Source organism: Bos mutus, chromosome 29 (assembly GCF_027580195.1).
Source record: "Bos mutus isolate GX-2022 chromosome 29, NWIPB_WYAK_1.1, whole genome shotgun sequence".
NCBI classification, from domain to species: domain Eukaryota; kingdom Metazoa; phylum Chordata; class Mammalia; order Artiodactyla; family Bovidae; genus Bos; species Bos mutus.
The window spans coordinates 6,321,727-6,338,391 of NC_091645.1; the positions used below are offsets into that span (position 1 = coordinate 6,321,727).

Genomic DNA, 16,665 nt, shown 5'->3' on the forward strand with positions numbered 1-16,665 from the left:
CTCCAACACCACAGTCCAAAAGCATCAATTCCTCAGTGCTCATCCTTCTTTATGATCCAACTCTCACATCCATTGTTGAGCCTTCTTATTAAAAAAAAAAAAAATCCTTTGTCCCACCCCCATGTACTGATTCGAAATCTCTTGAGTTTAGACTCTTGAGTTGTACTTTTCTAGACTCTCCCAGTGACTGTGATGCACATTCATTTTTGGAAACTCTAAGATCTTATCCAATTATAAGATTCAGTGATTATAACACTCTAATCAGAATCCAATTTACTATTCCAAGAGAATAGCTTCAAAAGTATTTCGTGCAATGGCAGCATCATTAAACTCAACATAAAGTCTTTGGAGTGGTTCATGTCAAATGAAAAAAAAAAAAAACACTAATTTGAATGTATAAATTCTCACAAGTTTTTGAAAATAGTCACAACATATTAGAGGCATCCCTTATACACATTTCTTCCAACACATATCTAGTGGAGCTCTCTTTAGGTTCACACATGATGTTAATAGGTTATACATGAAGAGTTCAAGAATATATTTGACATAAAAATAGTGTGAATCTTATCATATAGAAAGCATTTAGTAATTAGTATGCTAATTACATTTGTACAAAAACAGTTAAGATTCAGTAAAACAGTATGGGGTAACAAAAAGAAGTGAGTCGAGGGAAAGCCTTTCTTGTTGTTGTTTCATCGCTAAGTTGTGTCCAGCTCTTTGCAAGTCCATGGACTATAGCCCTCTAGGTACTTTGTCCATGGGGTTTCTGAGGCAAGAATATTGGAGTGCATTGCTGTTTCCTTCTCCAGGAGATCTTCCCAAACCAGGGACTGAAACTGCGTCTCCCTCATCAGCAGGTGGAGTCTACCACTGAGCCATTAGGGAAATATATATATGTAATTATATAAATACAGTGATTCTCTTTAGCTAATGAAGGGATTCCTGCTTCATGTACCACATAATATCTTTCCTCTATAAGTAAATTACTATGATCATTTAATAGCTCAGGACCTAGAGGGGAAATAGACTCCTAGAGAATTAACTACAGTATATGGTAAATTTCACTGCCATATCACTATTATAAACTGTTATGGAAGAATGATAAAAATGTTTGGTCCCTATTTTCTTGTTGTAAAATAGTCTCTATGAGGAACAAATGTGTAAATATGAACCTTAACCCTATGGTATACTAAAGTTTCAGAAGCTGAATTCCTACATATAAACAGCATATGTGAACACGGTTGCCTAAACTGTGGATACAGGTATAGTCATTAGCGGGCATCCCTGGTGGCTCAGGTGGTAAAGAATCTGCTTTCAATTCAGGATACCCAGGTTCGGTCTCTGGGTCAGAAGATCCCCTGGAGAAGGGAATGGCCCATTGCAATATTCTTGCCTGGAGAATTCCACGGACAGAGGTGCCTGACAGGCTACAGTCCACGGGGTCACAAAGAGTCAGACACGGCTGAGCGACTAACACACATATTCATTAGCAATGAGATATGCATTTATTTATAATTCTATATACTATATAAAATAGCTCATATTTTCTCTGGGCTATCCACATACACACTTTTTAAAGTTAAAAGCACAGGTGTTTTAAATAAGCATATATTTTCCCACAGAAACTATTTTGTAAAGTGTGCTGGGGATCCTAAGCTAACTCACAAATCCTATTAAGCCCATAATGAATCTTATTAGAAACTAATAATACTATTTGGAATCTAAGATCTTGAAGAAAGAGACTGGCAAGTCAGAAATAAGGGAAAGGAAAAAAATGTTTCCATTCCTTTTTACAAGACAGCTGCCCTTAAACATATTTTGAAAGAACCACACACTTCTTTGTCACTATCAGGGAGAAAGAATTTTTCCTCTGCCCTTCTAGGTTCTTCTGGCTGGTCTAAGAATAAAATTGACACGAGACAACAAGAAGAGAAATCGAAGAGCTTAATAACCTGTAGACAGGGGAGAGACTCAGGAAAAATGAGGAACTCACCAAAATGGCCAAAGCCCTTACCTTAAATACCATCCTCAGTTAAAGACAAAAGATGTTAAGGGTGGTGACAGTCAGGAAGGGGAGAAAAAGCACAGCAGTAAGGGGAACAAAGGTCATTATGCAGATTTAAGTCTTTGCCTTCTCCATCAATCAGAATTTCTAGCGATATTGTTCAGCCTCCTCTTCTATACCGTGAGGGAGATCCCCTTACAAAAAGAAATTTCCCTTATAAATGCAAACGTTTCTGACAAAAAGGCGGCTCCTATTTGGTTTTCAGAGTTCTTCCTCTGTCTGTAGTTTCTTAGAAAATAACCATCTTAAAATAATTAATATGTCAAAGAGACATACTTTGGGGTAGCAAATCCTGCGCCCCCATACCATCATTACATACTGTTATTGCTGCCTCCCTTAGCTCCAATTAACCATTGACATTCAGTCACTTACTACAACACCCTTGACCATGGGATATAGGAAGTTATGCCTATATCAGTTAGGATCTGGTCTGGCTGCATTGTTGTTATTTAATCACTCAGTCATGTCTGACTCTTTTACGACCCCAAGGACTGTAGCCCAACAGGTTCCTCTGTCCATGGGATTCTCCAGGCAAGAATACTGGAGTGGGTTGCCATGCTCTCGTCCAGGGGATCTTCCCAAACCAGGGATCAAACCCTGGTCTCCTGAACTGCAGGCAGATTCTTTACCACTGAGCCATCAGGGAAAACCAACTCCTCTCCTGCTTACTCAATAAAGATATCTCAATTCTGTTTTAAAAATCTAATTGACAGGAATGATCCTTCTAAAGCAATGGTTCTCAACTCTGGCTGCACACTTAGAAGCCCTTGGAGTGCCTTTTAAAAATCCTGATGCCCAGGCCAGTGAAATCAGAAACTCTGGCAGTAAAACCTAAGCCACAGTATTCTTAAAAAAAATACCTAAGTGATTACAGTGTGTAGTCAAGCTTGAGAATCACTGTCCTAAAGACATTTTAAAAGAAGGCACATAACCCAAATGTTGCCACATTGCTGTGTTTTTTGTGGTAGAGTCAAAGATAGCATAGATGGATACAACGCTGGTCATCTTGATGCCTTTACCTTTCACATACCATCTCATCTGCGTAAACAGTCTATCATTTCAAATAGTTCTCAAATCTTTCTACACCTTTATCTCATCCAAAATCCACACAGCAATCCAAAGAATGTTTAAAACACACACACGCAAATCTGACCACCTCATTCCTCTACTCTGCATAGATCCCTCCAATGACTTCCCATCTATCTAAGACTCTTTGCTGGGCAAGATCCCCTCCTGCCTACATCCTGGGCTTATCTTGGGCCACTCATCACATTACTGTATATGACCTCCTCCCATGCCCCCAAGCTCTTTCTGTACAATTGATTTGTTTGCCAAAAACAACCAAATCCACAAAGGAAGCTAACCCTCAGCGCTTGCATTTGCTCATTCCTGTTGAAGGAGACTTTACTATCTGCAGATGGAGTCAAGATTCTTGCTGTGTGTCAACATGGCCCTTATCCCACCTGTGAGTCTTTAAAAGTGGCTTCCCCACCACATTTGTTTGTTTAAGGGCAGGGAATACGTTCTTTATCATTTTGTTTTCAGAACCCAGAACAGCTCCTGTCACAGAGTATACATTTCATAATCTAAAGATAAATATTTAATGACTGAATATCTGAGGAAAGGAGCAGTATGTGATACTGAAGTTAAAAGGGTCGACTGGAGACCAACTGAGAGAGTCACAAGCATCTGCTTGTACCTTAGCGCAGGTGACCCACATCCACATTTCTTCCCTCTTCTTCACTGTGTGTCTGTGTCTCTGCAGGTTGTGACTTGATCCCAGTGCAGTATCTCCGCTGGGGTGACCCCGAGCCCATTGCAGCTGTGGTGTTTGCCTGCCTTGGCCTGCTGGCCACCCTGTTTGTCACCGCGATCTTCATCATCTACCGAGATACGCCGGTAGTCAAGTCCTCTAGCAGGGAACTCTGCTACATTATCCTTGCCGGCATCTGCCTGGGCTACCTGTGTACCTTCTGCCTCATTGCAAAGCCCAAACAGATTTACTGCTACCTGCAAAGAATAGGCATTGGTCTCTCCCCAGCCATGAGCTACTCGGCTCTGGTCACCAAGACCAATCGGATTGCCAGGATCCTGGCTGGGAGCAAGAAGAAGATCTGTACCAAAAAGCCCCGATTCATGAGTGCCTGTGCCCAGCTGGTGATCGCGTTCATCCTCATATGCATTCAGCTGGGCATCATCGTCGCCCTGTTTATCATGGAGCCTCCGGATATAATGCATGACTACCCGAGCATTCGAGAGGTCTACTTGATCTGTAACACCACCAACCTGGGGGTCGTCACCCCTCTGGGATACAACGGACTGCTGATCCTGAGCTGCACCTTCTATGCCTTCAAGACCAGAAACGTTCCGGCGAACTTCAACGAGGCCAAGTACATCGCCTTCACGATGTACACCACCTGCATCATTTGGCTGGCCTTTGTGCCCATCTACTTCGGCAGCAACTACAAGATCATCACTATGTGCTTCTCCGTCAGCCTCAGCGCCACGGTGGCGCTCGGCTGCATGTTCGTGCCCAAGGTGTACATCATCCTGGCCAAACCCGAGAGGAACGTGCGCAGCGCCTTCACCACATCCACAGTGGTGCGCATGCACGTGGGCGACGGCAAGTCCTCCTCCGCCGCCAGCAGGTCCAGCAGCCTGGTCAACCTGTGGAAGAGGAGGGGCTCCTCTGGGGAAACCCTAAGGTAAAGCCTCTGTGTGTGTGTGTCGGGGTGGGGGGGTGGGGGGGGCGGTGGCTGGCCCCTGTGGCCAAAGCAGTGGCCTTTGTTTCCCGGGGCTTTTACATGGAAAATAGCTGAGGAACTAAAACTAGGGGAGGCGGGGTGCTGGCTAAGGGTTTTGGACATCAGCCTTGAATGGTTTTCGTGGAAAGACTTGGATACGTACCTATAAGTGGATATGGGACCTAGTGACTTAGCCTAATCCTAGAAACTTAAAAGTTGAGATAAAGGGAAAAAAAGCAAAGACTTAGGGCAAAGGGAAGTGAGGTCAGAAGGACTGGGAGGGCACAGCTAAGTCACTAAGGCAAGGCAGGGTGTCTGGGTCGTGAGGGGCACAGAGATCCACTGTGGACTAAATTCTGACTCACTAGAATAGAGCAGAAAAGAGTGTGTAGAGAGCAGGGCACCAAGAGCCTTACCCGTCTGCTCTCACACGAGTCTGACTTTCCTGAGCCCAGACGAACCCTTGACTACCTGTGCCACAGAGATGCAAGAATATAGGATTGGTATTTTCATTCTTAAGGGGCAACTTGAACCCCTGGGACATGTCTAAGGAGCTGAAAGGAGCAGAACAACAGAGTGGTTTTGCCTATAATCAGCCTTAACAAGCAGCCAGTTCCCCACGCTGCCTGTTGTCCCGCCCCACCCACCAAGGTCAGTGTCCCAGGTAACAGTTTTTGGCCAACCGCTATCAGAAAAGAATCTGAAGCCAACATGCAAGGACGCCCCCTTGCCCCCATATGAGGGACTAAAGTGCTTCAAAAGGCAATGAGATCATTTTAGTGGCTTGAGAACCATTTTGGAGGTGTCAAAAAGGCTACATAGACTGTTACTGGGAATAACATTTAAGAATACATCTCAAAAGAACCAGTCAGAATATCATCCGCTAACTCTTACAGAGATTTGAGAATTTTCCGAAAATCTGAATAGACAAGTGGGAGAGAAATACTTTTCAAACGGAAGATAAAAAGCTAAACACAAATCCTTGAACAATTCTCTTACCCCATCATTTAGCCAGCATGAAAAGTCCTACTTTCCAGTCAGCCCTAATTCATCAAAGCCTGGATGATGGGTGATGGTAAAGGTACTGTGTCTGCTGAGGACTAAAAAAGATTTCACAAAATGCTTGGAGTTTATCCACACGGCCTAACTCATTTGCATTGTTACCTTGCCTCCTTGCCTCTTTCAATTCTCTTCTGATTCCTGTATGCCTCTCATCTCTTTCCATGTATACTGTGAAAGGTCTTCAACTAACTTGTAAGCCTTAGTAAAAATAACCTCTTCTACTTCTTCAATAAATCCTGGAAATGCCATGGTCTATACACAGAAGACCTTCCACATATCTAACTTCAGGCATATTTTCCATCTACCTTCCTGACTCCACTCTCAAACATTCTTTTTCTGCAGCTCTGCATGATCAGCCTTTTATTTTGTCTAAGAAATTTTATTTTTCCAAGCTTTCATTTTATCAGCTTTTCTTTAAACTCTCTCTTCAAATATAATCTTCCAGGGCATCCTGATAGATAAAAGAAACAGGTTGCTGGAGGGAAAGTTGTGAGTCTGTACCTAAGTACCCCAAAACTCACCGGGGTAGGCTCCTTAGAGAGAGGATGCAGCAGTGGTGAAGAGCACTGACCTTGAAGCCAGCTTGTCCTGAGTTTGAACAGTAGCACTGCCATTTCTTCTCTCTGAGCCTTAGTTTCTTCCTCTGCCATACTGAGATCCTATCACCTACCTCACAGGATTGTCAGGAGTGAAAAAAATAGTGTGTGCAAAGGCCAGGCAGACAGTAGACATGTTAGTGGAGGTAGCAGAGTGCAGAGCTGGGCAGCATGGAATTGAACAGCAGCAGCATCACTCACCAGCTGTATGACCAACCATAGGCAAGTTACGTGACCTCTCTATACCTCGATTTCCTCCTCTGATGAATGAAACACATATTACATATAGTCGTTATAAGACTAAATGAGTAAATATACGTAAGTGCTTGCCACACAGTAAGTACCAGGGACAGAGGAGCCTGGTGGGCTACAGTCCATGGGGTCACGAAGAGTCGGACATGACATAGTAACTAAACGACAACAGCAAGTACTACTGAAGTGTTTGCTATTATTATTCAATTCGGTCGCTCAGTCTTGTCTGACTCTTTGCAATCCCATGGACTGCAGCATGCCAGGCTTCCCTGTCCCTCACCAACTCCCAGAGCTTACTCAAACTCATGTCCATCAAGTTGGTGATGTCATCCAACCATCTCATCCTCTGTTGTCCCCTTCTCCTCCCACCTTCAATCTTTTCCAGTATCAGGGTCTTTTCCAATGAGTCAGTTCTTCCCATCAGGTGGCCAAAGTATTGGAGTTTCAGCTTCAGCATCAGGCCTTCCAATGAATATTCAGGACTGATTTCTTTTAGGATGGACTAGTTGGATCTCCTTGCAGTCCAAGGGCCTGTCAAGAGTCTTCTCCAACACCACAGTTCAAAAGCATTGATTCTTCGGTGCTCAGCTTTCTTTATGGCCCAACTCTCACATCCATACATGACTACTGGAAAAACCATAGCTTTGACTAGGCGGACCTTTGTTGGCAAAGTAATGTCTCTGCTTTTTAATATGCTGTCTAGGTTGGTTATAGCTTTTCTTCCAAGGAGCAAGCATTTTTTAATTTCATGGATGCAGTCACCATCTGCAGTGATTTTGGAGCCCCAAAATATAAAGTCCCTCACTGATTGCATTATTTCACCATCTATTTGCCATGAAGTGATGGGACCGGATGCCATGATCTTAGTTTTTTGAATGTTGAGTTTTAAGCCAGCTTTTCACTCTCCTCTTTCACTTTCATCCAGAGGCTCTTGAGTTCTTCTTCACTTTCTGCCATAAGGGTGGTGCCATCTGCGTATCTAAGGTTATTGATATTTCTCCCAGCAATCTTTATTCCAGCTTTATTCCAATCTTTATTTCCAGAGAAATCCCAGCATTTCACATGATGTATTTTGCATATAAGTTAAATAAGCAGGGTGATAATATACAGCCTTTACGTACTCCTTTCCTGATTTGGAAGCAGTCTGTTGTTCCATGTCCAGTTCTAACTGTTGCTTCTTGACATGCATACAGATTTCTCAGGAGGCAGGTAAGGTGGTCTGGTTTTTCCATCTCTTGAAGAATTTTCCACAGTTTGTTGTGATCTACACAGTCAAAGGCTTTAGCATAATCAATAAAGCAGATGTTTTTCTGGAATTCTCTTGCTTTTTCTATGATCCAGCAGATGTTGGCAATTTGATCTCTGGTTCCTCTGCATTTTCTAAATCCAGCTTGAACATCTGGAAGTTCTTGGTTCATGTACTGTTGAAGCCTGGCTGGGAGAATTTTCAGCATTACTTTGCTGGTGTGTACTAACTTAACAACTGTCCATCTTTTTCCACACCTGAAAGTGTCTATGTCGGGTATGCAATAAGGATGATCTTAACAAAGAGAGCATCATAAAAGGCAGGACAAACCTATAGATATATTGATTATATAGCATGGGCCTGATGGAGTATCTGTTTTCACCTTGTCCAGCTGTATGCCCGACTAAAGAGCAAAGCCTTTGCAGGGTAAGCTTAGGAGTGGAGGCCTTGTCTACCTTGTTCATCACTGTGCCTCCAGTGCCTAGAAGTACTGAGAAGGGTGCTTGACACATAGATGACACTCAGCAATCATCGTTGGTATGTCTGTTGAATGAATGGACTGGAGAAGGTAGTAATGTGGTAGCTACTTTTTGCTTGTCTTCAAGTGTTCACACTACTGCCCCCTAGTGGTTCTTTCATAAGACCAAGTCTGCAGTGATCTGTATTACAGATACCCTCTGTGCTCACTCCTGGGGTCATCAGTTTCTGCTCAAGACTGGGATCATTAATCCCATCCACAGATCTCATGTTTTGCTATAATTCTAACGGAGAAGGCAATGGCATCCCACTCCAGTACTCTTGCCTGGAAAATCCCATGGATGGAAGAGCCTAGTGGGCTACAGTCCATGGGGTTACTAAGAGTCGGACATGACTGAAGCGACTTAGCAGAAGTAGCAGCAGCAGCATTCCTCTAGTAATATTAAATTACTGTTTTCAACTACCTCATTTCTAATAGCAACATAAGCAACAAAATTCACTGATAATGCTAAGGCATGTGCGCATGCTAAATTGCTTCAGTCATACCTGACTCTTGCAACCCCATGGATTGTAGCCCGCCAGGCTCCTCTGTCCATGGGATTTTGCACGCAAGAATACGGGAGTGGGTTGCCATGCCCTCCTCTAGGGGATCAAACCCACATCTCTTTCTTGCCTACACTGGTTCTTTACCATAGCGCCACCTGATAGTCCATACAAAATAGGAGTACTCAAGATTTGGGGCAGTATTTTAACTTGTTTCCCCTATGGGGTCATGTAGTTATTCATGATTAGATTTTGCAGTCAGTACCTCTGGGTATTAGAATATCAAAGAAATTACAGAGGGAACTTTGGCTAGTGTTGGCTTTTCTGTATGCAGTGTTGGCAACTGCTGGTCTGGTCTATGTGATTATAGCTGAGATAGGCTACACTCTGATTATATAGAAACTTCTTTCTGCCATTAACCAAGATATTCAGGCTGGAACCTGCTTTTGACATAAAGAAGACGGAAGATCAGAGAAAGCTAGCATACCCTTGCGTCACATATATTCCACAGCAACTCCCCGTTTTGAAGCTATAATTCTAAGAAATAAATTAGATCCAAATTAAAATTCTTCTTATAGCGCTTCCCTGGTGGCTCAGTGGTAAAGCATCCACCTGCTAATGCAGGGACATGGGTTCCATCCCTGGGTAGGGAAGATCCCCTGGAGAAGGGAATGGCTACCCACTCTAGTATTTTGCCTGGGAAATTCCATGGACAGAGGAGACTGGTGGGCTATAGTCCATGGGGCCACAAAGAGTTGGACACGACTTAGCAACTAAACAACAACAAAAATTCCTCTATACCTAACATGAGCCCTCGAACTAAGTATTCCTTCTCTGTGGTCCAAAATCAAGACATTCAGAACACTGTAGACATAACTGCTCATGTATGGATTTCTGTCTCCTTTTATAGCTTTCTAGAGGCCAGTGTATATCACCTTACCTGTCACTCTGGGGCTTATTTAAAGGCAAGCAAGTGGACTTGGGTGCTCCAAATATTTTCACATTTTAGTCTGAATTACCTTCATTAGCGGAGAAGGCAATGGCACCCCACTCCAGTACTCTTGCCTGGAAAATCCCATGGATGGAGGAGCCTGGTAGGCTGCAGTCCATGGGGTCGCTAAGAGTTGGACACGACTGAGTGACTTCACTTTCACTTTCATGCATTGGAGAAGGAAATGGCAACCCACTCCAGTGTTCTTGCCTGGAGAATCCCAGGGACGGGGAGCCTGGTGGGCTGCCGTCTATGGGGTCGCACAGAGTCGGACACGACTGAAGCGACTTAGCAGCAGCAGCAGCAGCACCTTCATTAGTTGCGCTTCTCCGGTTTGCATCCTGTAATATGCCAATGGGCCCACTACTGGGATCTAGGATTAATTTAACGGTGTAACCTAAGTCTGTGGATATCAGTCTCTGGGGTGAAGCTGCCATGCCTGCCTGGCCCTGCTCCCCTCTATATGGTGTATGGAGAGGCAGGCCGCTGTAAACCCGCACTGTGTGCCATAAACCCATCCTGGGTGCCGTAAACCCTCACTGGCTGCCGTAAACCTGAACTGACTGCTGTAAACCCGGACTGGTTGCTGTAAATCTGCACTGGGTGTGGGCCCTCTCTCTGAAAAGGCTTATACATGTCTCTTCCACATTTCATGGCAGACGGTGAGGGCTCCGTTTTAAAAGAGGACACTAACTGCCTAATTTAAAATGAGAAATATTAATAACTTCTGAGGTTATAGTGACTACATTTCCAAAGGTTAGTCCATCCTTTGTGTGAATTTGAACAAGGTCTGCTTCCTCACCTGTGAAATTGTATTACAGTGTTGTGAGGAGTGACCGAATTCATATGTATTAAATGCTTCCTAGGAACACAAGGAAACCACTCAATAGATGGTAGATAAATCTTTTAGAAGAGTGTTCAGCTGCAAGTAAACTTTCTTTTCAGAGACTTATATGACTTGTTTGCTTTTCACTTCCACGTGTTACAAAAAGTATGCTGATAGACTGTTCCTGGCATTCCTCCAGTGCTCACCTATGCCAGAGGCAACTTCCTCAGGTGTCTTATGTGCGAGAGCTCCATGCATGGCATCCCCTTATGAGGGAAAGCAGTATTCTTCTAAGAGTCCCCTAAGAATTGCCTTTTAGTCTTATTGGCCCAGACTGTCTCATATAATAGATACCCCTAGCTGCAAGAGAGTGTAAGAAAGCATGCATTTCATTTAGTTTTCACATCTTCTATTATGGAAACTGAAAGGGAGGGAGGAGGTGTCAGGTGCTTGTTGGATACTCAAAGAGCAGTGTCTGCCATGGACAGTGGCAGCACTTAGCAGTTTAGCAGTAGTAGTAATACTCATGGGCTTCCCAGGTGGCTCAGTAATAAAGAATCCGCCTGCCAATGCAGGAGATGCGGGTTCAATCCCTGGGTCAGGAAGATGCCTTTGCAGGAGAAAATGGCAACCCACTCCAGTATTTTTGCCTGGGAAATCCCATTGACAGAGGAGCCTGGTGGGCTACATCCATGGGGTCACAAAAGTCAGACGTGACTGAGCATGCATACACACACACACACACACAGAGTAATACTAATAGAATTGTCTAGCAGCCACAGAATACTTTGGCCACCTGATTGATGCAAAGAGCTGACTCACTGGAAAAGACCTTGATGCTGGGAAAGATTTGAAGGCTTGAGGAGAAGGGGGCAAAAGAGGATGAGATGTTTGGATGGCATCATTGACTCAATGGACATGAGTCTGAGCAAACTCCAGGAGACAGTGAAGGATGGGGAAGCCTGGTGTGCTGCAATCTGTGGGGTCACGAAGAGTTGGACACAACTGAGTGATTGAGCAACAACAACACAAAATGTTTAAAGTAGAAGCAATAATTATTCCCATTTTTCAAATGAAGGGTTTGAGGTCCAGAGTAGGTAGAACACTTGCCCTAGTCTCATGACTAGTAAGTTATGGAGCAGCTTTGGGGCTGCTTTTTGGCTTTGGAGCAGAGCATTTCCCAGAATATATTCTTTGGTAAGCTAGTGTCACAAACCGTTCCTTGAAAAAAAAATTTATTTGGTCAAACAAGCTTGAAAAAACTCTATTACTGGAGATAAACACCAAGAAGCCTTGCAGTGTGTACACCAATCTTTTCCAACTCTTCCCAAGCTCGCTGAGCATAACACTACTTTTTCAAGTAACTCTCCTAATGTTCTGGAGAGTTGATATTACAAGCAGGATTCTCTTTGGAAACCATCACCATAGCCAAAAAAGAAGACACAGTTCAGGGGGCCTGAAGAATAGTTCCTATCTTCAATGAGAAGGAGGCTAGAAAGAGCCAATTCCACCTCCAATCATGGAGAGAATCCCTTTTGTTCTCTGAACACCAAAGGGAAGCACAGAGCCTAATTCTAACAGATCGAAAAGTTTCCTGAGAAGTTAAATAGGCTCATCCTAGAGCACAAAAAACAAAAGTGCCTGGAGTCAGTCATTCAGTTCACTGAAATAGCAAGGGGAGATTTTTATTTAAAAGAGAGTGAGTCACTACAGATTTTTTTTTATATATATAGAAATGTATTATTTGTGCCATCAATGTATAGAGGTCCCTGTGATTAACATTTTGGTTCTAGACCCTAATTTTCTAGCACAACATGGTGAGCGTCAAATCACTGTCAGGAAGATAATGCCATGCTTCTGTTTAGGGCCTTCACTTCAGCTGCAAATTGACAAATGAACACAAAGCCAGTTCTGACCTAAATAAAGCATTGAATTGGATGAGTCTAAAGTTCTAGCCCTTCAACAGTCAGAAATGCCAGGGTCACAGGGCTGAGGTTGTGAGCAGCAGTGGGCCTTTTGTGGTTAAACGAATGGCAGAGGCCTAGAGCCCTAAATGATAAATTTTCTCAGAAGGTAAAACCCTCCCCGGGGATTCTGGTCAGGTGGCAGAGACATTAGCATTGTCTCCACCTTAATTTTAGAAACTATCATTTGCCACTTTTGTTTTAATTAACTAATTAACTTTGGTCTAATTAACATTGTCGTGAAGGCACACTTTAGGCTATTTTCTAAAGCAACTGGCCAAGCCCTTTCACGTTCATCGCCCGAATTACAATCTGCCCGGAAAATTGGCTCTCTTGTGTGAATTCCAATATATCCAACTATTAGAGCTTTGAAGATTTCCAATTGCTTAGATTTCATTAAGTGGTGATTCGTCTTGATGAAGTGATTTGCATGCTAATTGTCCCTCTCTAGAATTGTCTGCCTCTTCCTTCTCTCTCTCCAGATCTTTTTTATCTTCCAAGGCCCAGGTTCCTCAGTGAAACTCTATGAGACTAAACTACCTCTTAGACTTTCCCTCATCTGGACTCAGAACATTTAGCATGCATTCCTCACGCCTTCTTCATTTATTATTTATTCACAAGCAATTACTGAGAACTGAGGATTGCCAGGCACTGTGCTAGGTCCTGGGGATCTGAGGGTTATTTTGTGTATGTACACAATAGTTTCACAACCTAGCTAATGAGATATTAAAAGTATCTGGATTAACATATACACACTATATAAAACAGATAACCAACAAGTAGCTACTGTATAGCACAGGAAACTCTACTCAATGTTTTGTAATAACTGACAACAGAAAAGAATCTGAAAAGGTACATACATGTATATATTTTTAAGAGGTACATGTGTGTGTGCTAAGTTGCTGAGGTGGACTCTTTGTGACCCCATGGACTGTAGACCACCAGGCTTCTCTGTTCATGGTATTTCCCAGGCAAAGATACTAGAGTGAGTTGCTTTTTCCTCCTCCCGGGGATCTTCCCAACTCAGGGGTCAAACCCACATCTCTTATGTCTCCTGCAGGGAGATTGGCAGGGAGATTCTTTACCACTAGCGTCACCTGAGAGCCCTGGGCGAATGTAATTCAGGTGACTATTATATCTACTACTGTGGGCAAGAATCCCTTAGAAGAAATGGTATAGCTCTCATTGTCAACAGAAGAGCCTGAAATGCAGTAATTGGGAGTGATCTCAAAAATGACAGATGAAATTGGTGCATTTCCAAGGCAAATTATTCAATATCACAGTAATCCAAGTCTATGCCCCAACCACTAATGCTAAAGAAGCTGAAATTGAACAGTTCTATGAAGACCTAAAAGACCTTCTAGAACTAACACAAAAAGAGATGTCTTTTCCATCTTAGGGGACTGGAATGCGAAAGTAGGAAGTCAAGACATACGTGGAGTAGTAGGCAAGTTTTGCCTTGGAGTACAAAATGAAGCAGGCAAAGACTAACAGAATTTTGCCAAGAGAACGCACTGGTCCTAGCAAACACCCTCTTCCAACAGCACAAGACTCTACACATGGACATCATGAGACAGACAACACCGAAATCAGACTGATTATATTCTCTGCAGCCGAAGATTCAGAAGCTCTATAGAGTCAGCAAAAATAAGACCTGGAGTTGACTGTTGCTCAGATCATGAACTCTTTACTGCAAAATTCAGACTTAAATTGAATAAAATAGGGAAAGGCATTATTGAATAAAATAGGGAAAGGCATTCATCTATGATATAAATCAAATCTGCTATGATTATACAGTGGAAGTAACAAATAGTTTCAAGGGATTAGATCTGATAGACAAAGTGCCTGAAGAACTAAGGATGGAGATCTATAACATTGTACAGAAGGCAGTGGCCAGAATCATTTAAAAGAAAAAGAAATGCAAGAAGGCAAAATGGTTGTCAGAGGAGACCTTACAAATAGCTGAGAAAAAAAGAGACGCAAAAGGCAAGGAAGAAAGGGAAAGATATATTCAACTGAATGCAGAGTTTCAAAGAATAGCAAGGAGAGTTAAGAAAGCCTTCTTAAGGGAACAATGCAAATAAATAAGAGGAAAACAATAAAATGGGAAAGACTAGAGATTTCTTCAAGAAAATTGGAGATGCCAAGGAAATATTTCATGCAAAGATGGGGACAATAAAGGACAGAAAGAGCAAGAACCTAACAGAAGCAGAAGAGATTAAGAAGAGGTGGAAAGAATAAACAGAAAAACTGTTTGTTTGTTTGTTTTTTAAAAAAGGTGTTAATGACATGGATAACCACAATGGTGTAGTCACTCACCTAGAATCAACATCCTGAAGTGTGAAGCCAAGTGAGCCTTAGGAAGCATTACTAAAAACAAAGCTAGTGGAAGTGATGGAATTCCAGCTGAACTATTTTAAATCCTTAAAACGATGCTGTTAAAGTGTTGCACTCAATATGCCAGCAAATATGAAAAACTCAGCAGTGGCCACAGGACTGGAAAAGGTCAGTTTTCATTCCAATTCCAAAGAAGGGCAATGCCAAAGAATGTTAAGACTACTGCACAATTGCACTCATTTCACACGCTAGCAAGGTAATGCTCAAAATCCTTCAAGCTAGGCTTCAATTGTATGTGAACCAAGAACTTTCAGATGTATGAACTGGATTTTAGAAAAGGCAGAGAAACAAGAGATCAAATTGCCAACATCTGCTGGATCATATAAAAAGCAAGGGAATTCCAGAATAATATCTACTTCTGCTTCATTGACTATATTAAAGCCTTTGACTGTGTGGATCACAACAAACTGTGGAAAATTCTTCAGGAGATGGGAATACCAGGCCACCTTATCTACCTCCTGAGAAACATGTATGCAGGTCAAGAAACAACAGTTAGAACCAGACATGGAACAATGGACAGGTTTAAAATTGGGAAAGGAGGACTTTAAGGCTGTATATTGTCACCCTGCCTATTTAACTTCTATGCAGGTACATCACGTGAAATGCCAGGCTAGATGAATCCCAAGCTGGAATCAAGATTGCCGGGAGAAATATCAATAACCTCAGAAATGCAGATGATACTACCCTAATGGCAGAAAGCAAAGAGGAACAAAAGAGATTCTTGTTGAGGGTGAGGAGAGTGAAAAAGCTGGCTTAAAATTCAACATTCAAAAAACTAAGACCATGACATCCTGTCCCATCACTTCATGAAAACAGAAGGGGAAAAAAGGGTAACAATGGCAGATTTTATTTTCTTTGGCTTCAAAATCACTGTGGATGATGAATGCAGTCATGAAATTAAAAGAAAAGCTATGACAAACCTAGACAGCATATTAAAAAGCATATATCACTTTGCCGACAAAGATCTGTCTAGTCAAAACTATGGTTTTTCCAGTATTCAAGTATGGATGTGAGAGTTGCACTATAAAGAAAGCTGAGCACTGAAGAATTGATGCTTTCGAACTGCAGTGCTGGACAAGACTTCTGGAAATCCCTTTGACTTCAAGGAGATCAAACCAGTCAAATCCTAAAGGAAATCAATATTTCCTGAATATTCATTAGAAGAAGTGATGCTGAAGCTGAAACTGTAAAATTTTGGCCACCTCATGCGAAGAGCCGACTCATTGGAAAAGACCCTGATGCAGGGGAATATTGAAGGCTCAGAGAAGGGGACAACAGAGGATGAGATGGTTAGATGGAATCACCAACTCAATGGACATGAGTTTGAGCAAACTCTGGTAGTTGGTGATGGACAGGGAGGCCTGGCATGCTGCAGTCCGTGGGGTTGCAAAGAGTCAGACATGACTGAGCGACTGAACTGAGTAGACTGAAGTTTAGTAAAGGGATACAGGATACTTATTAAGAATCTACAGGGGACTAGAGGGGCCCAAATGTAGAAGCAG

At 42.6% G+C, this 16,665-nt stretch overlaps 1 protein-coding gene across 1 annotated transcript in view; it reads left to right on the forward strand.

The window, feature by feature from the left end:
- Positions 1-16,665, forward strand: part of GRM5 (glutamate metabotropic receptor 5) — a 643,551-nt gene that overhangs the window by 565,539 nt on the left and 61,347 nt on the right. Inside the window, exon 8 of the mRNA XM_070365141.1 lies at positions 3,831-4,770. Coding sequence (XP_070221242.1) covers positions 3,831-4,770 — 940 coding nt within the window. The remainder of the gene's footprint in view (positions 1-3,830; positions 4,771-16,665) is intronic.